The following is a 24,263-nucleotide window of genomic DNA, read 5'->3' on the forward strand; positions in this document are numbered from 1 at the left end:
TGGCGAGAAAGTTCCGTGAAGGATCGGAATTAATCCGACGCCGTTTGGTGGGAGAAAAATGAGAATTTACGGTTTTGCCCCTCCAAACTTTTGGACTGATTTTCGAGGGCTTAAAGGATGATTTTTAAGGATCCGACACCGTATTATGCTGGCCATGCATATATAGGACCGGTATGGACAAAAATTGAAATTTCGGTTAGGAATCGAAAAATTACGAAAATGCCCCTAAGGCCATTTTCTTTAATTCCGAAAATTGATCAAAATTTTGGGGACTAACCAAGGTTAAATGGGACTAACCTAGGTCTGGTCAGCCATGGTTAAGGACAAATGACCATTGAGCCCTTACATTATTGGATTAGATCAAATCCTAGCCATTGGATCAAGGGCAAAATTGTCCAATGGCTCAAGATATTGACACTTGGACTCCACTAACACAATCTTGACTCATTTTGACCAGATTATTTTCTCTCTCTCCCATTTTTTCTGATCTGCCGAGACCTCCCTCCTTCCTCCTCTTCATCGCCGTTTCTTCCTCTTGGACGCCACCACCACCGGAAATTGCTCTTCACGCCGGAACAGCCACGCCGGAGCCGTCCCTGCCGAGCCAGCCAACGCCTCAGCCACCGTCAACCTCCCTCTCCTCTAGTCGACCACCCAGCGGCCCGTTTCCGGCCTCAAAGCCAGAAGACCCTGCCCACTATTCGCCATCCCGCGTCGCCGCAGTGACCGCCGGCTTGCACCCGGAACGCCGCCGTCGATTCTCACCGCGTGTCGGTAATCGACCGCCCGTTCCCGTCGCCTCGAATCAAATTCAGGCGAGTATAAACCCCTAAACCCTTAATTAGTCTAATTGTGCTTTTTAGAGGGTAATTAGGAGGTTAATTAAGCTTAATTAGGTTCTAATTAGGTTTAATGTTGTGTGGGGTGATTAGGGGACCTAACTAGTGCTTAATGATATGGTTTAGAGGTGAATTAGGGCCTAATTAGTCTCTTGACTGCATCTTGTTCACCGATACCGAATTTGCAATAAAATGGCTTAAGTTGTGCATTAAGTGGGTTCATGGATTAAGGTCTTGAATTCAGCATTTGAGAGGCTAATTAGGCTTAGACAAGGCTTAATTAAGTGTGTTTGGTGGCTGGATGGTTAGGGTATGTGATTAGGCCCTAATGAGATTGTTTAAGTGTGATTTAGTGCCTAAGGCATAATCTGCACTGGTACTGTTCATTCAGTACCGAAAATGCCTTAATTTGTCCAAGTTGAGTATTTAATGGATGATGGATTAATGCGGGAATTTTGCCAATTTAGGGGTTGAGTTGGGACTTGTCTAAACCCTATTGGAAGACCCCTAGATGGTGAGAGCGGAGATCGAGATCAATTTGCCCAAGGCGGGCCTTAGACGCATTAAATTGATTTGTAATAAATGTGCGGAATCAATGTTGAATTGTTTGGGTTAGAATGGAAATAAATTGAATGTGCCGAGGGTGCATTGAATGCATCTAGATCGAGAATGAGGGTGTTTGGCATATTGGTGTTGGAAATTGATCTTGAGTGCCTTCGCTTATAATTCATATATCATGATGTTGATTGATTAGAATTGGGCGCATTGATGTACATGTTTGAAGTGATTCAAATTTGGGCCTACGGGTCGTTTTATCAATTATGGCCTTAGGGTCGGGCCTACGGGTCATTATATTCAATTGTGGCCTTCGGGTCGGGCCTACGGGTCGTTATATTCAATTGTGGCCTTCGGGTCGGGCTTACGGGTCGCTATATTCAATTGTGGCCTTCGAGTCGGGCTTACGGGTCGTTTTATCAAATTGTGGGCCTTCGAGTCGTTATAATTGTGCATGATTCATATTGAATTCAAATGCCTAACTTGCAGGGCTGAGATAACGAATTGGGCTGTGAGCCCAGGCGAATTTATAGTGATTTACTGGTTCATGAATTTATTGTGTCGATTTACCTGTCTGGAGGTGCACTTTAGCCTAGTTTAGGATTCGGGGTTTTGTACTTGCTGAGTTTTATCTCACGGTTGTTGGAAAATTGATATTTCAGACCCCCGGTAGTAAAGATGGCGAAGCCGCTCGTGCGTTTTGGGATTCCCCACTTCATTGAGAAGACGATGTCTGTACACCTAGTGGGGGACGGAAATATGTACATTAGGTATTATACTTTAGCATGGGCTATATCTTTTTGACTGAAGCCCATCTTAGCTCAGTTTAGTACCCCGGCCACTGATCCTTTTTGTTCGTCTTGGCCGCGACTCGTTTTTGATTTTGGCTCTTTGTAAATGGATTTTGTATAAGCTTCTATATGTTTATAAAAGAGTATAGTTGTTTTTATTTGCTGATCACTCGGTGCGGCTATCCTTGGCTCGTGTTTATTTTGTCTGGGTGATATATATTTATTTATATATCGTGCTTTCGCTTGTGGCTTGATCTCTGTGTTGGGTTTTGGGTCGGCGACGTGTCCTGGGAGCGTCGCACTACTATTTCGACCTATAAGCGGGATGCTCATGCTTCGTGGGGTACGGGGCGTGACACTCAGCCTCACCCTTGTCCGGCCCCTTTCTCTATCTATTTCTCTCTCTTTCCTCCTCTTTTTCTCTCTTTCCCGTCCGGCAAATAGGGCCGCCGGAGCTTCGCCAGAGCTCGGATCGCCGTTCCGTCGCTACCCAGCCGTCCAGCCACGCTGTACGACGCCAACCGCTTTTTGTCCCCGTAACGGTGTGCATGCGGTCGTGCTGTTTCATTCACCGCATCCGTACGATCACTGTTCACACCGTCCGTACGCCGTCGCCGGGAATTCCGCCGCCGGTTTCACTGTTCACCAGTGATCGGCTGCCGTTCCCCATCGTCGTGACCTTGGATTAAGTGAGTAAAATTCCTAAACCCGGATTAGGACTGATAGTGCATTTTTCTGGACTGGTTTAGGAATACTAGTATATGCTGAGAGGAATTAGTGTATCGATTGGTAGGAATTATTATCGGGAAAAATGTAGTGGATCAATGAAAATTTATTGGGAAGAATAATTGGATTGATTGGCCAATTTAGGAGCCCATTGGTGGAATTGCCAGGTATGTCCGGGTTGACTGATTGTATGTAATTCGTGCTTAATTGTGATTTATTGAGTACTGCTATGTCGCATGTGGTGTGGCTGATTTTTGTGGAGTGCGACTGGCTACTGTTTGGCTTGCAATTAATTATTGAATTATGAATCGCACATTGGGCCACACGGTACTAATTGGGCCAATTGAGCACGTGTTGTGATATTGAGTGTTTGAATTTCATTGGTGCTCATGGTGCATTGCATTGCATAACATGGACACGCATTATGTATGCCTAGTGTGAGGCATGTAGGGAAATTGTGCGAGAATGCGTGCCTGCCATGAGTGTGTGATCACCTAGAATACCCTGAAGCGTCATACGCTGGGTTCGGATAATAATGAGTTGTGTGATCACCTAAAGACCTTCGGGTCGTAACTTTCGGATAGATACCGTCCTCATGCACTTTGAAGCAGGACGATGCCCGATACGTCCGGAAGACGACCATCCTCATGCACTTTGAAGCAGGCTCTGGTTCGTAAGGAGATCAGTGTTGCGCCTCATGCACTTTGAAGCAGGCTAGACACACTGGGCCAGATCGGTTGCTGCGCCTCATGCACTTTGAAGCAGGCTAGACGCACCGGGCCGTGAATGTTGTTGACTCGAGTCGTCGTAATAAATAATAAATTGGGCGATTGCCAGTGTGGGCCAGTGGGCCGGAAAATGCACGTGACCTGTCGACGACATTTGCATGTATGAATATGCATGGACTGGCATGCGAGTGTGTGAGACTCGATGCATGAGCAGGTGATTGGCGTACGTGTGATAATGTGTGCCACGTATGTGCCGTGACTATTATATGTTGATCTGTCTAACCTGCAGGGTCAGAGAATGGTTTGATTATTGTTGTAATGTGATTTAAATGTTTGTTTCCGGTCAGGAGATTGCATGCTAGCCTAGCCTAGGTTTAGGGGTTGAACACATTGAGATTCGTCTCACGGTTGTGTAAACCGAAACTTTTCAGACCCCCAACCGTGAGGATGGAGAGACCACCGACTCTTTTTGGGATCCCTGTACAGATTCGGCAGTATACCAGTACCTACCCCTCAGGTAATGGGGAGGCTTTCGTGAGGTATCGATCAGTAGTATATGTGGAGATAGGCGAGTATTTTTACCAGAAGCAGGAGTACGTGGCATGGTGCCACCGGGATGCCGATGAAAATGTGGGAGAGCCACTCAGGACCTTTGATATCCCAGTCGATGATGTTGGGTTGATGCAGCCAATTATAGCTGATGGTGAGGTGATCGACCCTGAGGTTACACCCGGAGTGGATGATGCAGGAGGAGGAGGTGAATGAGGAGCCTGATGTACTAGCGGAGGACCCCGAGCCGATGGATGAGGAGGAGGATGAACCCAAGGCCATGGAGCAGGACGTAGAGGAGGACGGAGAGGTGACAGAGCTGGGATCAGATGAGGAGGGGTTCGAGCTTTACCTTGACCCGGAGTTGGAGACGGACTCCGAGGATGAGCGAGCCCAGGCGATGGAAGAGGAGGAGTCAGAGTCTAGTGAGGACGCCTCCAAGGAGTTGTCAGAGAATTCTTCCGAGTCATCCGATCCTGATTGGGAACCTTAGGGTCACCCAATGTCCTTAGTTAGTAGTGGGGACCGTTACTTTTTGGACTGTAGCCCTCCCCCTGAGTTTTAGCCTGACCTCCCTAGCCACTTATCCCTTTTGACCAAGTGGTTACTGATCATGTGTGCCTTTTTATTTGTACTTGTAAATATTGTACAAAGGATTTTTAATAGTAATATAAATGTGTAATTATTTTCTATGATGGCGTTTGATGTATGGCTATCCTTGGCTCATATCGTAGTTATCTGGGTTTGTTTATTTTATGCTTCCGCTTGTGTTTGATCTCTGTATGGGTGTGGGTCGGCGATGCTTCCTAGGACGTCGCAGTCAAACGACCGAAGGTGGGATGCTCGCGCTTCGTGGGGTACGGGGCGTGACATGGATGTATATATATTGATAACACATTGATGATGATTATGTTTAAGGTTGCGTCCTTCCGATGGAAGGACAGCCGTGTCATTGCCTCTGTAGTTGTAGAGTAGGGGGTGTGGCATTAAGAATTATTAACCAAAGAAGTGACTGAAAAGAGGTAAAACGTATGATTCTAGAAGACCCATTGCCTAGAGTCAGTTTCAGTGTCGCCCTTCGCTCTTAATTCATTAATTTTCCACGTTCAAGTCTGCGGGTGAAGTAATGATCCCTGTCCTCTTGAGAGCAAGGTCTCTATTATGAACTTTTATTGCAAAAAAAACGTGAAAAAGGAAAAGATAAAAGGGCTTCTTTTTCATCTCTACATGCAATTTGATAACTTCCTGCAACATAAGATGAGTTAGGACAACAATTAGATGATTGCAAAAGAAAGAGAATGCTGCGGCAACAGCAATTTACATGTACAAATCTCTGTTTAAGAGACAGATTGAGCTCAATCAATAAATCAAGGAAATTTTAAAGAGTAGTATATTGTATCCAATCTACATATCAACTTATCTCATAAGCACAAGAGCTACAAGTTAGCTCATATACGACACGATTAGGCTTTAGGTTCCATCTATCTAGCTATACAGGGAGTATCTCAATTTCCCAAGCTGAGTAGATTACGCAGTTCACTTGAGGTGGCATGTGACTAGCGAGCTTCAACAGCAGTAATTGTAACTCCATTAACAGAACATGTTCTGTTACATGTCGACTGAATATCTCCATTGTGGGCGCTCTCGTCGATGAACGCGGGCCGTTTCGGGGATGGAAGTAACACATCAGCGTTCCCCAACATGAAAACCACTGTGGACATAGTTGGTCTATCCGATGCAAATCTTTGCACGCACAAAAGACCGATTTGAATGCACCTCGATACCTTTTCCTCATAATATGTCTTGTCAATTGATTTGTCGACAATGTCCATGCATTTTCCTCCTTTCCACAGCTCCCATACCTGGAAATAACACATACCAAACACTTCGGATTGTGACAATGCGACTGGTCAAATTGTCCATAGCGTTGAATTATGCAAGAGTTTCATACTTACATGGCCAATTAAATTGCAAAAGGGGTTCATATGATAGCACCCACTATTCCTTTGGCCTGTAACGATCTCTAACAACAAAACTCCATAACTGTACACATCTGATTTTATAGAAAACCGGCCTTGTAGAGCGTATTCTGGTGCCATGTACCCACTACAGAAGCCAAAAACGAGAGAAGTAATCAACATCTCATTCACCACATAAACTTCCTTGTTGAAATTTGGGGGACAAAACAAAAGGTCGACACTTTAGTATGAAAGAAAGAAAATGGTTGGTCTGAGTTCTTTTTCTTTGTTCTAATTTCTCATTGTTTAATCAAGTGAAGCAGAAATTAATGCTCAACAAAAAACACTTACTATGTCCCGACCACACGCCTCGTTTTTCCTTCAATTTGGTCTCCTCCACATATCCTCGCTAACCCAAAATCTGAAATCTTGGGGTTCAATGCAACATCTAGTAAGACATTGCTAACTTTCAAATCTCTGTGGATTATCCTCAAGGTCGAATCCTGATGTAGATACATGAGTCCCCGAGCTACCCCATATGCGATTTCATACCTTTTTCCCCAATCCAGAAGTGATCTCTTTGTTTCATCTGGACCAAATTTGGGGATTACCACGAGTTATTATCTATAATACTAGTTGTAGAACCAAAATTCTCGCCACTGGAAAAGAGGACTTACCGAAAAGTAATAAATCCAAGCTTTTATTGGGTAAATACTCATAAATTAACAGTTTTTCGTCTTCCTGAATGCAGCAACCTAAGATTTTCACCAGATTCCGGTGTTGGAGTTTGGCAATCAATCTGACTTCGTTCTTGAACTCTTCATTTCCTTGTCCAGAATGTTTCGAGAGTCTTTTAACCGCTATTTCTGTTCCGTTATTCATCACACCCTATGAAATGAATTCATCACAAGAATTATTATTTAGACCTATCAGATGAAGCCGATGGCTCAAAAGATGTTATGAGTACATTTTAAGATATATTAGGTAGTTAAACTTTCTGGGAGAATGTGTTGGTAACACTCATTACATGCGGTGTGACCTAGAAAAATAAAGAAGCAACATGACTTGTGCTGTTCTCTACTTCTTCTCCTTCGTCATTTGTTAGTCACTGCCTGGATTTGTGATGACGGGTAGAGTAGAGTCGCCACAGGACACAGCTCTATTTTTTCAAAATAGAAAAAGGTCCTTTACAATAAACTCGCTCGCTTTCGAGCATTTTATTCGAGGACATCAATCCTCATAAGCGACAGACATGTGAAGTTGGTAGAAGACGCATATTTAATATCCAATAACCATTTTAAATTCGCTTGAATAGGGAGATTAATTACCTTATATACAGATCCAAAACCGCCTTGGCCGAGCTCATTGACAGAGGAAAAATTGCTTGTGGCTGCAGCTACAATTCCAAAATCAAAGACTGGTATATCTGTTTTTCGTCTCCCTTTGCTGTCGAGGTCTTTCCGACCTGGAAGTGCGTCCAAATATGTTGAGCTTGGGGTAAGCCCTCTTCTATCTGCTGTCAGACAGTCGAATAAAATGCTTAAGAAAGAAAATGAAAGCAATTCTGTAATGCTTCTTTGTTTGCCATTCGTCCAATTTGGGGAACTTTATGTCGAGGAACCATATAAATTTTCCCTTCAACCATGACCTTATCACTCGTTCGTTAAGATGAACTCACATATGCTCGATTTCAAGTTCAATCACAATACTGCATTATCTGACTGGCAAGCATTGTCTGTGCAGCTTTGTTGATCAAGGTTTTCAGTATAGAAATCATCCACCCATTAGCCTAACATCATTAGCTTTAGTTTAGATTTAATTGATATCTTAGACCTGAACATTGAAGTAAAAGCCTACTTGTAAAACAGACTGAGTTATGTATATGGCAGAAAAAGCTTCTATCAAGGCTAGATCACCAGACCTCTTTTCCTCTTCAACAGAAGGCAGTACATAAGGGAGCCCAAGAGCAGCAACACCAGTGCAGATACCAATACCGTTGCCACCACCGCCTTCTTGACAAGCATACTCCTTTTCCTATGGCGAGCTGTAAAAGAAGGCACAAGAAGTGTGCCAATGACATGGAACGCGCAAATGTTATGGAAATGAATGCAACAAGTGCAGTTTATAAAATGAACCATCAGAAGCAAACAGTTTTGTCAAGACAAGAGGTCTGGACAAACTGGGACAATAATTACGACCCACAACAGCAGCAAAAGTAGCTGGACTAATATTAGCATAGAGTACCTAAGTCAATTGCATCGACCCGCACATATAAATCTTCACCAAAGTTTGAAAATGATCTTGTATCCTCTAAATCTCCAAACCATTTGAGACATCCATATTCCCCCATACTTTTACTTGCACTCGAATAAGCTGTGCAATTGCAGTCCCTCAAGCATTCCTGCTCACACTCTTTCAAGCTCAGGCTCATGTTGACATGTGCTGTTGAAGTGTCCGGCAACTTCACCTGTTGCACCTTCACGAAACCTTCCCCACTTCGACACACTGATGCACCTTGCCTCCTCTTGCACCCGTCTGATGCGTCCTTTAGGTGCCATTTGCCCAGGGACGTGGGCTCAAAGCCGGGCAGGCATGTGCAGTCTAACTGATCAGCAGTGTTTGCACCACAGTTACCATTAGGCCCGCAATTCCTGTAGTAGTCACACTGCTCCTTTGGATAGTAAGCAAACTCGCTCCACTTCTGCTCTTCGTCATGCCATACGAAGTATTTAATCGACCCTGACTCCTGCACCACATACCTAGAGATAATCGATGTGCCATACATCGTAGAAACCTCCGTCGTGTTCCTCACATTTGTGACGGTATAGTTGAAATCTTTAGGCATCGAGGGATCAGCACCATGAGGATTCTCAATTATTGGTCCGCCCCGCCAATATCGAGTTCGATCCTTGTAAAGGAACGACTGTGGGTACCCTGTTGGTTCAAACTTGAATGAATAACTGCCCGGGGCTGGATCATCTTCAGACTTCCAAGATGTCAGGAACCAGTTCAAACCAGTTCTCCGGTCCAACCCAAGCTTCATGGATGGAAGAAAGGTATCTGTGGGATAATCAAAGCTCTGCCAAATAACCACTTTGCTCAAATCATGTTTCAAAACCAGATTACCTGAATCCAAAAGCTGAGCAGTATTAGAATCACTTAAATTAGTGGAGGAAACATTGGTTGACCAAATGGGAAAGCTCCCATTGTTTTCACGGATCACTAAGTTTCCATGACGATCAAATGAAAGAACTCCTGAAGTATCGTTCACGGGATTTTCTCTGTTAGCAACCCAAACGATGGTTTGCTCCGGTTGTCCATAGTACCAAATCCCCACGTAATGCAAGCTTGAATTACCTGGGCTGAAGAAACCGAGAGCGAATTTTCTTGCTTGGGAGATCAAGACATCACCATCTTTCACGGTATCGTTTGGGGCAAGGGTGTCCAAAGAATTAATCAAATGCAGCAGAAGAAATAAAAACAGGACGTGTAATGACACTGTTGGAGTGTTCATGTTGTACTTAGACGGGGATGCAGGGTGCTTATGTTTCAGGCAAGAAAGCAGAGATATATGGCTTTTGCTTAAAACCAAAAAAACAGAAACTTCGATGTAGTCGTGGTTTCAATTGATGAGAGGAACCACCCATTTTTTACCATCCTTATCCATTGAAAATTCAATATTCAAACTGTACCGTGAAGCGGCGACTTTGACATCACCTTTCCATGCTTGACTCTTCTTCTTCCCTCTCTAGGTGCTCCTTTATTCATTATTTATTTATTTCTTTTTGCCTGCCGATGATTGAGATGCTTCATTCCTGGACAGACGCAAATTCACACAGGTTGGGTAGAGTCTTCATTTACTTGGCCAGTCACATCCTCTACCTTCTACTTTTGGAAAAACCCGCCCCAAAGTCAGGATAAGGACACCACAAATATCATAATTTCTAATAAATGTTCGTTTGAGTGCCATAATTTTCGATTGATCACTTAAGTGCCAAAACCTTTTAAAAACGTTCACTCAAGTGCTAGAAATCTGACTTGGTATAGCACTTGTGGGGAACGTTTTTAAAAAGTTATGACATTTCAAGTAATTGATTGAAAAGTTATATTAAGTATTTCAAGTAATCGAAAAAAAAAAGTTATGACTACCGAATGAGTGTAAATACATGAGATTATGACGTCGTAGGAACTTGATGTTTGCTTTTCCGAACCCAAAAGTCCAAGTCAATTGAACATTATTGCTCATGGAGTTGGCACCATTGGAATGCCCTTGCAACTCCCCTTCAATTCGGCAATTTACACCATTGGACTGACTATGGAAGGCGATTGAAGCGTCTTTAATGTTGTGTTTACTTGAACTTCACCAATATGGAAGGAAACATGGGCACAGCATCACCAACGAAGAAGCCGTAAACCACCACAAACTAAACCTGCCATCTTTGGGATCATCTTTCAATCACTTGTGTTCTTTACATGTATAATTTTTTTTTTTTCGTAAAGTAAGTAGTATATAACTTTTCAACGCGCAACTTACAGCAAAGGAGGCCGAACACAAAAACCTCGTACCTGAGGAGACAGAGAGTGTCCCGACCAGTACAAAGGTGTTGCGGCTAATACAGAAAGCACAAGAAGTGCAATAAAAGGAAGGCTAACAGGCAGCCAACAGAAGACAAACACATATACTCCAAGAGGAGGTCAGCTAAAAATGGAGTCAAATATGCCCCAACTAGCTTGAATCCTTTTATTCCGAGGATTGTCTTGGACCGCTTTGAGAGAAAGGCCTTTGTCTCTAACTACCTTGGCAAGATCGTTGCGGAGAGCAGGCATAAAATGGGTGCCATTCCTGAAGAGAATATTATTCCGTTCAATCTAGATGAGGTGGCACAATGCCACAAGAGCAAACCGAGAGATACGTTGATGAAAGCTATCTCCACCAATGAAACGAACACCCCATCGGAGATTCTGTTGCCAGGACCCATTACGTCAAGAAAGGTGACAATTAGTAGCCCAATATTGCGCTAGGGATCCCGTAGCAATGCACCCAAAGAATAAATGATTGACCGAGTCTGGTCTAAGGTGGCAAAAGGCGCATAAACCTTCAGATATTCTATGATAGTTCAGTAGGAAGACCTGCGTGGGAAGCCTATTAAGGGCCATCAACCACATCAAAAAACCGTGGCGCGGTGCAATATGACAGTCCCAGATGAAAGAATCCCAGTAGACCGCTTATATTTTTCCACATCTAGAAATGAAAAATCAATATATGTTTCTCCATCCTTTATGTTCTTAGTTCCCATCAGCTTATATTTTTTGTGGGTCTGTTTTATTTTGTCAAATCACTAACTAGTCACTTTTTTTAACAGTTTCTATTTTGCACCATTTTATTGAATAAGTAATCCCGAAATTTTTTATGTCATTAGTTTGTACTTTTCTCTAATGAACTGTTGACATACTAAGTGAATCCATTTTAAATTGTAGATAAGTGGAATGATTATTCATTTTGTAGTAATTAACTAATTGCTTTTCCCACGTCTAAAAATGAGAAAACTTACATTTTTTGTTTCTACGTTTTTTAATAGAAATTATACTGTGTAAATATTTTGTTGACTAATCACTTTTTTAATGAGTTTATAAAGTCAGCATTATGTTCTTAAGTGAAAAAGGGAATAAGTGTTGAGTAAATTTATAAATTTAGCATTATTGATTAAGTTTATAAATTCCGCATTATTGAATAAGTGTTCAGGCAAGCTTATTTTGTCATCACCTTTGTAGTTTTACCAAGTGACCACTTTCTATATAACACTAATCCATTTAAAATAAGTAAATGACTAACTGATCACTTTTTTACGCTTTCCATTGAATGGATTAATAACATAATTTTTTCATTAGTCACTAACATTTTTTGTTTCTATGTTAAAAAAAATTTATATTGTCCGTATGTTCTAGTTCCTTAATTGGCGAACTAATGAATCTTCTGCGGATTTTATTCATTATTCCTTTGAATAGTTATTTACCTAAAGATGTATTTCTTACGGTGAAAAGGAATATATGTTTTCTTTATTATCAAAGATATATGTTCCTCCATCTTTCATTAAAATGTGACCGCTTTATTTTATTCATTAATCACTTTGTTGACACCTAAAGTCTCGCTCATAACCCACTCATGAATTTGTTTTAGAAAATTAGGGGTCAAATTGACGGCGTAATTTGACCCTATCTGTCAACTTTATGTTAGGAAACATGTTACCAAATTTGCACCAGTTCTTCAGACCTTGCAGCAGGCAAGTGTCGCGCTCTGTTGTCAATGACATCAGCATCTTTTGCTTCAAAAGGAAGTCCAACATCATACATAATTCTGTAAGAAAAGTATTCACAAGAGGTCCTAAAGGATGCAATGGATCCAGCCATAAAAATGTCTTCTTTCCATCACCAAAGGCATACTGTATTACTGTATGCAGATAAGTTTTACCAAAAGGAAGGTTGTTGGGACATGGAAAACTGGGGATTTTCATGAAAGTATGCTGGAAGAAATTGGAAAAAAAAAAAGAAAACAATTCTGCTAAATAAGAGGCTTAAAGAAAGAGATTGTCTTTTTGTTATCATCAATCCTTGTTAGGATATCAGCACGAATCGACATAACAGATTCACCTGGAAATTAGTAGACTAATGATAAATTTTCTTTTATGATTAATCAGTTAGATGAAGGAACACTCTACGGTCCAGACAGAATAAGGTCAACCAACTATAGTGTCATTTAGGAACACGATTGATTTACTTATATTTGTTATGGTGACATTAAGAGCTGTTAACCAAAGAAGTGAATGAAAGAGCTAAAATGTATCTTACTAGAAGACCCTTTGCCTAGAGTCAGTTTCAGTTTCACCCTTCGCTCTTAATTCATTCATTTCCATGTTCAAGTTTGTGGGTGAACTAAAGGATTCCTGTCTAGCAAGGTCTCTATTGTGAACTTGTAATGCAAAAATAAGGTAAATAAAGAAAAGGTAGATGATATTTTTTATATCTCAAGATGCAATCCGATAGCTTCATGCCAAAATAAAATGAGATCGGCAAAAATTAGTTGATTGTGGGAGAAAGAAAATGCTGCAGCAACATGTAGAAGTCGCTGTTTATGAGACAGAATGTGCCCAATTATTAAATCAAGGAAAATTTCAGCAGAAGTCTATTGTATTTAATCTGCTTATAAACTTTTCTCATAAGCACAAGAACAAGAAGTTAGCTCACATATGACATGATTAGCCTTTAGGTGTCATCTTTCTACCGATACAGCATCTCATTTCTCAACTTCAGTAGATTACGCAGTTCCCTTGCGAGGGCATGCGACTAGCGAGCTTCAACAACAGTAGTTGTAACTCCGTTCACAGAATATGTTCTGTTACATGTCGACTGATTATCTCCATTGTAGGCACTGTCGTCGATGAATGCTGGCTGTTTCGGGGATGGAAGTAATACATCAGCGTTCCCCAACATGAAAACCACCGTGGACATAGTTGGTCTATCCGATGCATATCTTTGCACACACAAAAGGCCGATTTGAATGCACCTCAATACCATTTCATCAGAATATGTCTTGTCCATTGATTTGTCAACAATGTCCATGCATTTTCCTTCTTTCCACAGCTCCCATACCTGGGAAGAACACATACCAAGCACCCTGGATTGTCATAATGTGAATGTAGAGGTTGGTCAAATTGTGCATTGCATTGAATAATATGACACTTTCTTACTTACATGGCCAATTACATTGCAAAAGGGGTTATTATGATAGCACCCATTATTTTTTTGGCCTGTAATGATCTCTAGCAATAAAACTCCATAACTGTAGACATCTGATTTTATTGAAAACCAGCCTTGGAGAGCATACTCTGGTGCCATGTACCCACTACAGAAGCCAAAAAGGATAGAAGTAATCAACATCGTATTCACTATATAAACTTCCTTGTGGAATTTTAGTGGAGATAACTAAAGGTTGAAACGTTAGTATGAAAGCAAATAGTTGGAACCATTTTCATTTTCTTTGTTCTAATTTCTCGCTATCTAATCAAGTGAAGCAGAATTTAATGTTCAAAAAAAACACTTACTATGTCCCGATCACACGCTTCGTTTTTCCTTCAATTTGGTCTCCTCCACATATCCTAGCAATCCCAAAATCTGAAATCTTGGGGTTCAATGCAACATCTAGTAAGACATTGCTAGCTTTCAAATCTCTGTGGATTATCCTCACTGTCGAATCCTGGTGTAAATACATGAGTCCTCGAGCTACCCCATACGCGATTTCAAACCTTTTTCCCCAATCCAGAAGTGATCTCTTTGTATCATCTGGATCCAATTTGGGGATTTCCTCAAGTTATTATCCATAATACTCTCTCTAGAACTGAAATTCTGACCATCAGAAGAGAGGACTTACCAAAGAGGAATGAGTCCAAGCTTTTATTGGGCAAATACTCATAGATTAACAGTTTCTCGTCTTCTTGAATGCAGCAACCCAAGATTTTCACCAGATTCCGGTGTTGGAGTTTGGCAATCAATCTGACTTCATTCTTGAACTCTTCATTTCCTTGTCCAGAATATTTTGAGAGTCTTTTAACTGCTATTTCTATTCCGTGATTCATCACACCCTGTGAAAATGAACACATCACAAGAATAAGTATTGAAACCTGAGAGAGATGAAGCCGGTCGCTTGAAAGCTATTATGAGTAGATTTTAAGATTTATTAGGTAGTTAAACTTGCCAGGAGGATGTGTCAATTACACTCATTACAAGTTGTATGATCTAGAAAATTAGAGAAGCGACATAGACTTGTGCTGTTCTCTACTTCTCCCTCATCTTTTGTCAGTCACTTCCTGGGTTTGTGATGACTGGAAGATCAGAATCGCTACAGAGACACCTCCATGGATTTAGTTTTCAACAATTTCAAAGCAGAAAAAGGTCCTTTACGATAAAAATGGCTCATTTCTGACAATTTTATTCGAGGACATCAATCCCCATAACCAACAGACGAATGAATTTGGTAGACTAAATATAGTTAATATTCAATAACCATTTAGATTCAGTCGCGTCGGGAGATTAATTACCTTATATACAGATCCAAAACCACCTTGGCCGAGCTCATTGACTGAGGAAAAATTACTTGTGGCTGCAGCTACAGTTTCAAAATCAAAGAGTGGTAGATCTTTTTTTCGTCCACCTTCGCTGTTGAGGTCTTTGAGACCTGGAAGATCGTTGAAATATGCTAAGCTTGTGGTACCACTAACAAGAGGATTGCGCCCTCTTCCATCTGCTGTCATACAGTGGAATAAAATGCTTAAGAAAGACAATGAAAGCAATTGTGTAATGCTTCTTTTTTGGCTGTTCTGGCCAATTTGGGAAATTTTCTGTACAGGAAGGAACAATACAAATTGTTCCTCCAACAATGACCTTATCGCTTGTTCCATAAGATCGATTCACATAGGCTCAATTTCAAGATGAAACGTCATACAGCATTCTCCATCTATCTGCGTCTGTGCAGCTTTATTGGTCGAGGTTTGCGGTATTGAAATCAACCACGCTTTAGCCTAAAATCCTGGCTAGATTAGCTCCAGTTTAAATTTAATCGATTTCTTAACCCTGAAGATCGAAATAAATGCCTACTTGTAAAACAGACAGTAATAAATATGGCAGAAAAAGCTTCTATCAAGGCTGATCACCCACCTCTTTTCCTCTTCGACATAAGGCAGTACATAAGGGAGCCTAAGAGCAGCAACACTAGTGCAGTTACCGATATTATTACCACCATTACCTTCTTGACAAGAGTACTCCTTTTCCGATAGCGAGCTGTAAAAATAAGGCATGAGAAGCGTGCCAATGACATTGAATGAGCAGATATTATGGAAATTAATGCAACAAGTGCAGTTTATAAGATGAACTATCAGAAGCAAACAGTTTCGTTAAGATGAGAAGTAGAGATTGGGACAACAATTACAACCCCAGAACAGCAGCAAAAGTATTTGAAGTAGATATCAGCAATGAGTACCTAAGTCAATTGCATCCACCCGCACATATAAGTCTTGACCCATGTCTGAAAATTCTCTTGTATCGACTAAATCTCCATACCATTTGAGGCATCCAAATTCCCCCATAGTTTCATTTGCACTCGAATAAGCTGTGCAATTGCAATCCCTCAAGCATTCCTGCTCACACTCCTTCAAGCTCAGGCCCATGTCGACATGTGCTGTTGAAGTGTCCGGCAACTTCACCCGTTTCACCTTCACGAAACCTTCCCCACTTCGACACAGTGATACGTTTTGCCTCCTCTTGCACCCGCCTGATCCATCCCTTAGGTACCAATTGCCGGGAGACTTGGGCTCAAAGCCGGGCAGGCATGTGCAGTCGAACTGGTCTGCATTGTTTGCACCACAGTTGCCATTAGGCCCACACTTGCTGAAGTAGTCACACTGCTCCTTTGGATGGGAAGAAAACTCAGTCCACCGCTGCTCTTCATCGTGCCATATGAAGTGTTTAAGGTACCCTGACTCGTCCACCACATATCTAGAGAGAACTGATGCATTGGCGACACCATACATTAGAGAAACCTCCATTGCATTAATCGTAATTGTGATATTATAGACAAAATCATTAGCCATCTCAGGAACATCACCCTGCGGCTTCTCAATTATTGCTCCGCCCCGCCAATATGGAGCTCGATCCTTGTAAAGGAACAACTGTGGGAACCCTGTTGGTTCAAACCCGTATGAATAACTGCCCGGTGCTGGATCGTCTTTGGATTTCCAAGATGTCACGAATCGGTTCAAACCGGTTCTCCGGTCCAACCCAAGCTTCATGGATGGAAGATACGTATCTGTGGGATAATCAAAGCTCTGCCAAATAACCACTTTGCTCAAATCATGTTTCAAAACCAGATTACCTGAATCCAAAAGCTGAGCAGTGGAAGAATTATTTAAAGTCATGGACGAAACATTGGTTGACGAAATGGGGAAGCTCCCATTGTTTTCATTGATCACTAAGTTTCCATAGTGATCAAATGCAAGAACCCCTGAAGTGCTATTCACGGGATTCTCTCTGTTAGCAACCCAAACGACGGTTCGCTCCGGTTGTCCATAGTACCAAATCCCCACGTAACGCAAGCTTGAATTACCTGGGCTGAAGAAACCGAGAGCAATTTTCTTCCTTGGGAGATTAAGACATCACCATCTTTCACGGTATCGTTTGGGGCGAGGGTGTCCAAAGAATCAATCAAATGAAGCAGAAGAAATAAAACCAGGGTGTGCAATGACACTGTTTGAGTGCTCATGTTGTACCTACATGGGGGATGCAGCGTGTTTATGTTTCAGGCAAGAAAGCAGAGATATGGCTTTTGCTTCATAACCATCAAAGCAGAAACTTCTCAATGTGGTCGAGGTTTCAATCGATGAGAGGAACCGCCATTGCTGACCATCCTTCGGTCAATACTGTGCCCCATTGGAAAACGTGCCATGAAGCGGCGACGTCAACGTCAACGTCAACCGTCCAAGATTGACTCTTCTTCATTCCTCTCGGGTTGCTCCTTTTATATATCCAATATAGTTTGCTTGCATTACTTGAATACCAGCGCATCTCTAGTCTTTTTATGCCAACCGTCGGTCGAGATGCATCATCACACAGATAGGTACTCCCGTTGTATGTATTTTCTAGAGTTAGAAGTCAATGGAACATGCTTTGAAAAGAAGGGAACCAAGGGGGAACGCCATCTAATGAGCCAGTCAACATCCTTTTCATTTCACTTTTGAAAGACCCTCCCAAAGGTCTAAGTTAATAGAATTGAATATGTCTCACTGTTATTGGCTGTTGAGTATGTACAATTAAGTTCGTGAAGGATTAGGAAACAGGAAACGCCGTTGCTATGTCGATGCTGGAAGATGAGCAAGGTAAAAAAGAAATGAAATTGTTGTGAAGGGAGGTTCAAAGAAACAGAGACTATATATATGAATATGTGATGATGGTTGCACGGGAGATCTTCAGAATATAGAAATTTAGGAAAAAAGCAAATCAAATAACTAATTTTAGGGTGTCAATGGATCGGGTCAAGTCTTTCGTAATACCCTGCTCGACCTGTAACCTAGAGGGTCGTGCTTGACCCGACCCGAGATACTGTTCAGTATACACTCCAAAGAGATGTGCCGGGCCAGGTCGGGCTGGCCCGGGCCGGGTCGGCTTTAATTCCTCCTCTGCTCTATTTCTCTTGCAAAGTCCTCTCTGATCTCGAGCCGCGAGTCGACGCGGTGGTCCTGGATGAGGAAGCAGAAGCGCCTGGATGATCTGAGGGCCCAGGCCGCTCAGCTGAGAATGGAGAACCACCAGATCGGGACCAACATCAACATCACCGTACAGTGTGGAGTTGAAGGAAGCGAACGGTGAGGGAGGCAAGGGCTACCAGTCCCCTGAAGTCTATGGCAAGCGAAGGGGGCGATCGGTTGCGTCGCCCATCATTTGGCTTAGATCTAGGGTTTCGTCACGTAGAGAAAGAGACTAGAGAGAAGGGGAGAGAGAGGGGGGCAGATGTGTGGGTGGTCCTGAGGTGTCAATGGGTTGGGCCTGACCCAACCCCAACCTTAATAATATCCATACCTAAAAGCCTTACCCGAAGAAGACTAAGATCCAACCTCAAAATACCCCAAATTTTAGGGCCGGGCCGGCCCGGGCTTTTTTGACCCCCCTAAAATTAATTAGTCTAATTATTCGCTTTTTTGATTTTAACCCTTTTTATTTTGTTTTAGAAAAGTCAAACCCAAAAAGTTAATTAATAGGTGGGATATTTCAACGTTCCCTCTCACGCGGAGGTCGGATTGGGTGAACGAACACGTAAAATAAACTAAGGCACAATCTAGCTTTAATATCATAATATAATGTTCAATCCAAAAGTTTAAGTTAATAGATTGAGACAACACATGTCTATAAAGAGTATATAAACCTCATAGTCAGCGATGGGTTGAGGGCTGAGTTGGGCCTTTGGGTTTAATTATTTTAAGCCCAACCCTTACAATAACACGATGTCGAGGGGAACGATAAATTCAAGTGATTAACTTAGGTTATCAGTTTAAGGCTATCATGTGACATGGGAAAATTGGATCGCGTTGCAGGTCTTGTTTTCTGTTTTGGCTCGCGCTTCGCCAATAGTCATGTTATACGTATAGTGAAGTAAAGGATTTAATACCAAATCAAGTTTCAGAACTCCTCCTTGTTGCTGATCTTTTGAGTCATTGCTGAAGGAATGAGGCAGGCAAAGCTGTTAGCTTACCCAGAAGTAGTGACACTTCGCATGAACATCCAAATCTTATGCATCAAATTATAACAAAAAAAGAAAAAAATATGAAGTATCTGTACACATCTGCGCCCTACATTCTTTTCGTGGATAAACGTATTTATCAATTGTAACTCTTCTCATCACTCGAGTATTCTTCTCATCTACTCTCCGGAGCTGTGATGGTTATATCATTGGAAAAGTGAAGTCTTTGGACACTTGAGGATGAGTCGGTGCTCATAGCGAAGCTCTCAGCACTGAATCCCGGTTCCTTAGGTTGAGGAATGTCAGAAGTCTCGCTGCCCAACATAAGCACGACCGATGACATCGTCGGCCGGTCTTCGGGTCGCTGCTGCACGCACAAGAGTCCTACCTGGATGCACCTCATCACTTCCTTGAAGAGAAATTCTTCCCCCATCAGGGCATCTACTAGTCCAAGTGGATTCCCCTCGGTCCACAGTTTCCATGCCTGGATATACGTGAAAACCAAGTTAATACATATCATAGAGCAATAGAAAAAGTGAAGACAGCATCCAATCCGAGCTAAAGCATAAGCAGGGAAATACTTACATGTCCCACGAGATTGAGGTCATGGTCCGGGTGATAAAATCCCCAATTCTTGTGGCCGCTTACAATCTCCAGTAACAGTACGCCAAAACTAAATATGTCTGATTTTACTGAAAAGTGGCCTTTCATTGCATACTCGGGAGACATATAACCGCTGTAAGAAGGAAATAGAGTATCAGTACAGCCACAAATCTTCGAAAATATTCCTTGAAACAAGCAACAGAATAACTTACTATGTCCCAACTATCCTATTGGTCATTTCTCTGGTATTTTCTCCATTAAATATTTTTGCAATTCCAAAATCTGAGATTTTAGGATTCATCTCACTGTCTAGTAAGATGTTGCTCGGTTTGAGGTCTCGGTGGATAATTCTCAGCCTGGAGTCTTCATGGAGATAGAGAAGTCCACGTGCAATCCCCATGATAATGCTGAAGCGTGTCTTCCAGGTCACAAGTTTACGTCTATTTGGATCTTCACAAAATTTGAGATAAGTTATAGAGGGAAAAATTGTATAATCTCAAGCAGGTTGAAAAAGTGTAAATGGGGTGATGGTCGTCGCACCAAAAAGATGGTGGTCCAAGCTTTTGTTCGGCAAGTACTCGTAGATTAGCATTCTTTCATCTCCATGAATGCAGCATCCTAAGAGCTTCACAAGATTCCGGTGTTGAAGTTTGGCAATCAGTATGACCTCGTTCTTGAACTCTTTCAGGCCCTGCCCAGAGGTCAGCGAGAGCCTCTTCACGGCAACATCTTGTCCTGTAGGTAATACACCCTGACAGATAGCGTATTACATGTTAGTACGATCAAAGTAGAAAAGAATTATAAAATCATCTTCTTGTATGTGGAACAATCTTCATGGAATTAATACGAGAAAGTGCGACTTTCGAACTACCCTGTATACTTTGGCCAAAAAAAGTACCTTGTATACTTCACCAAACCCGCCCCGCCCAACCTTGTTTTGGAAAGCGAAATTGCTAGTGGCATCAGCAACCACAATGAAATCAAGAAGGGGTAATTCAAGGTCTTCCTCCGGACCACCATCTCCTGAATCTCGATAAATCAGCATATCCTCTGTGACAGAGGATATAAATCAGCCATCAGCATAAACAAACGCGTAATTATGCACCACAATCTCAAAAATATGACAAAAGGTCCAGCATATCCTGCTGGTTCGCTGAGAAAAGGGAAATAAAGCTAACAGTTAGCAATTAAAGCAACTTTAGGAAGCATTTATTTCCTCAAAGGGATGATCATTTGCTCCTTGAAGTAATTACTATTCGCTCTAACTTGCTGATTAGGAACCCGAAAATAAATATCAGAGATAGTGTTTTCTCAGACTTAAACTGGATGTGATGCTAAGCTAACCAATGTTTTCTTAGGCCCTTATTAAGGATGTTAATAAATTTATAGGCCTTTCAGGTATGCTTTCTTTGAAGGAAATATTTTTAGCATGTTAAGCAAGAAAGGAACATATAAAGATATAGAGTCATGAACATACTTTCAGCGATTTCTTACTTTTCTTATTCAAAATGAGAGAAGCGAGAATCATGCTGTTTACAATATATAGTTTTATGCTGTGACAATGACTTTACCTCTCGTCCTCTCTTTCCTTCTTCGGAGAGCATACCAGCCAATGAATGCTAATATAAGCATTCCACATACAATCGATACAGAGATGCTGACGGTAATTATACGCCTTCTCCTCTTAGCTCGAGCGATTGCATCTGTTCATCAAAAAATTTCAAATTAATCATGTGCTGTCATACTCAAACAGAAAGCTAAGTAACCAGATGGCAATAGTTCTTATCTGTGCGACTGTGCTCTCTACATCGCAGAATATTCAATACAGAAATGTTTCTTGTACTCGTCCTTTTATCTAAATATCAAACATATATCAATGTGTAGAACTAGGAGATGCTATGTGATTGCATATACAGAAAGAAGCATTTCTTAATAAACTCCCAGGGCTTAGAAATCCTATTCAATGGTGACACAAACACACTAGTGATCGTCTATGAGTCTTATCAATGCGAATATCAACTATAACTATGTCATCACATTCACATAACTAAGAAGGGCTTGGAAGAAGAAAATGAAAAGGCAAGGACATGGATTTCCTTAGAAGCTATTCAACTGAAAACCTCTTTAAAACTACCGAGAGATGACGAGTGAAAATCACTAAGAGCTAGATGGATTAGTACCTATCTCTGCTCGTGCCATTCGTATATATATCACATCTCCGCCTGAAGGATAGTTCTTCATGTCAACCAAATCCCCAAACCACAAAAGACAATCCCCGCCATTCCCGTGGACATCTACCCTAGTGAATGCCATGCAAGAGCAATTCTTCAAACATGCCGTCTCACATTCCTCAAGGCTCGAGGTCCTATTCCCCAACAGACGCGAATTATCTGGCAGCTTCAAACCCTTGTACTTCACAAAGCCGTCACCATTTCCACAACTCAAACCCCATGTCCGGGAGCACCCGCCGGTCCAATCAAGGGGGTTTGAATCGTTTTTCCGGAACCCCTTCAAGCACCTGCAATTTGCATCAGAGGAATCATAGCAAGTTCCATATGGCCCGCAGATGCCATAATTATCACAATAGTCCCTCTGTAGAGTAACCAAATTCGTCCATTGATTGTCCATCCAAGCGAGATATTGAATCGCACCCTCCGGGGTCACGACGAATCTCGATAGGGTCGAATTATCAACCACCGTGTATGTGTAATACACCTCTTCAGGGCTAGAATTGAACATCGGATCGAAGACCGGATTGGCCTTGAGCTCATTACTCCCACTGAACCTCTCTCCATTCCAGGGCCCCCATCGATACTGCTTCTGGCTCCCTTTCCATAGAATCAACTGTGGAGCATCGGGCGGCTCGAGGCTAAACGTGTATAGGCCGCTCGACGGATCGGTTGCCGAGACCCACGAAGTCATGTTCCGCTTCAAACCGGTCCTCAAATTCCACCCCAGTTTCATCTCCGGCAGCAAAGTGTTAGTTATGTTGTCAAAGCTCTGCCAGAGATAGTTCCCCGAATCATCAGAAACACTTGCATCACTCAAAACGAGGTTGCCATTGTCCAGGAGCCTCAAGAACGGCTCATTCACAGCCCCAACTGGGGTCACAGACCAGTAATTTGTGGACCCATTTTGGAGAGACACCGACCCTTGCGAGTTCAGTGCCACTTCTGCTGAGGAATTGGTGATTGGGTTGTTCCTGTTGGCCACCCAAGCGACTTCGAGAGGTATGTTCTTGTACCAAATCCCCAAATACCTGGCAGTCGTGTTGTTAGGACTAAAGAAGCCAAATTCAAAGACTTGCCCAGATGAAACCAAGGTTTGTCCATCCTGCAGCGTCTGGTTGGCCGACAGAGTGTCCGTGGCTTGTGCCAGCGACGATCCAAGAAAGCAACAGAAAGCCAGAAACAGGGGAAACACCATGGCTTTGATGGAGAGAGGAGGTGGGCATTTCGTGGAGCTGCAAAATTGCGAAGTGGGAAGCGCATCGCAAGGCCTTTTTTGGCGTGGTGGTGGAGATAGAGAGAGATTGCGGTTCGTGATGTGATGCATTGAATGGTCAGAGAGGTTGATCCAATCGTCGCACCCGACGACAAGATTTTCATTCATGAACACCTGAGCTTTGGAACGGTCAAAGGTGGCGAACGTGCGAGTTCACATGAAAATTTGTCAGAGCAAGAGGATCGTCGTCGAAAACGAATGACACAGTGCAGTGCACTCGTGTCGTGCTTTGCTTCCAGAAGTCAAGAAGGAAGACCGCCAAATCAACACGGGCCGGTTAAAACAGTCCGACTCGGAGCCAAATGTGTTGAAAATGCATCGTCGTTCCACGACGGCGAGGTCCGCCACGTCAAAGCCGTCCGCGAGGCCCTCTCTCTCTTTCTCTCTCTCGAAAGGTCACCTGCCCGCATTGAATATGACGCGGAAAAATCACATTCCCCGTCCCTCATTTAATATTATTGTAGAGGTAGAGTAATACCGACCTACCAAGATATGTTCGTCTTGAGTGATCGGACCGCCACAAAAACGGTTTTATGGTGAAAACTAACCGGAATGACTATAATTGGAATTTCCCGCGAAGATTTAGAATTAAATTAATAAATGTAGAAAATTTAGAACAGAATTAGCATTTATGCAATAGGTTTAGGACTGATTGAACAATTTTCTCGAGAAATGGACAAGTGGATGATATAAAGTTACCTCGATAGTGGAAGTCTGACCAAAATAAAAAA

General features: G+C 42.2%; 1 protein-coding gene and 1 pseudogene across 1 annotated transcript; both read right to left on the bottom strand.

The window, feature by feature from the left end:
• Positions 1-5,586: 5,586 nt before the first annotated feature.
• Positions 5,587-9,814, bottom strand: LOC115664141 (G-type lectin S-receptor-like serine/threonine-protein kinase RKS1). Its single transcript, XM_030586087.2, has 7 exons — positions 8,391-9,814; positions 8,068-8,190; positions 7,475-7,659; positions 6,824-7,034; positions 6,498-6,735; positions 6,144-6,294; positions 5,587-6,050 (listed from the first exon to the last, which is right to left on the bottom strand). Exons 1-7 carry the CDS (start codon positions 9,658-9,660, stop codon positions 5,745-5,747), a joined length of 2,484 nt encoding a protein of 827 aa, XP_030441947.2. The 5' UTR covers positions 9,661-9,814; the 3' UTR covers positions 5,587-5,744.
• A 3,481-nt stretch (positions 9,815-13,295) lies between these two features.
• LOC130140426 (uncharacterized) lies at positions 13,296-23,820 on the bottom strand (annotated as a pseudogene).
• Positions 23,821-24,263: the final 443 nt, after the last annotated feature.

This window comes from Syzygium oleosum, unplaced genomic scaffold (assembly GCF_021117445.2).
Source record: "Syzygium oleosum isolate NSW1041296 unplaced genomic scaffold, Sole_v2.1 Sole_v2.18, whole genome shotgun sequence".
NCBI lineage: Eukaryota > Viridiplantae > Streptophyta > Magnoliopsida > Myrtales > Myrtaceae > Syzygium > Syzygium oleosum.

What these genes read in the sequence shown, in the direction of transcription:
- LOC115664141 (XM_030586087.2), bottom strand. Translation starts at nt 9,660, where the DNA reads ATGAACACTCCAACAGTGTCATTACACGTCCTGTTTTTATTTCTTCTG. An exon ending in AGGCGTGTGGTCGGGACATA is followed by an intron (nt 6,295 to 6,497) that starts GTAAGTGTTTTT and finishes TGGCTTCTGTAG; the next exon opens with TGGGTACATGGCACCAGAAT. An exon ending in TTTGCAATTTAATTGGCCAT is followed by an intron (nt 6,051 to 6,143) that starts GTAAGTATGAAA and finishes TGTTATTTCCAG; the next exon opens with GTATGGGAGCTGTGGAAAGG.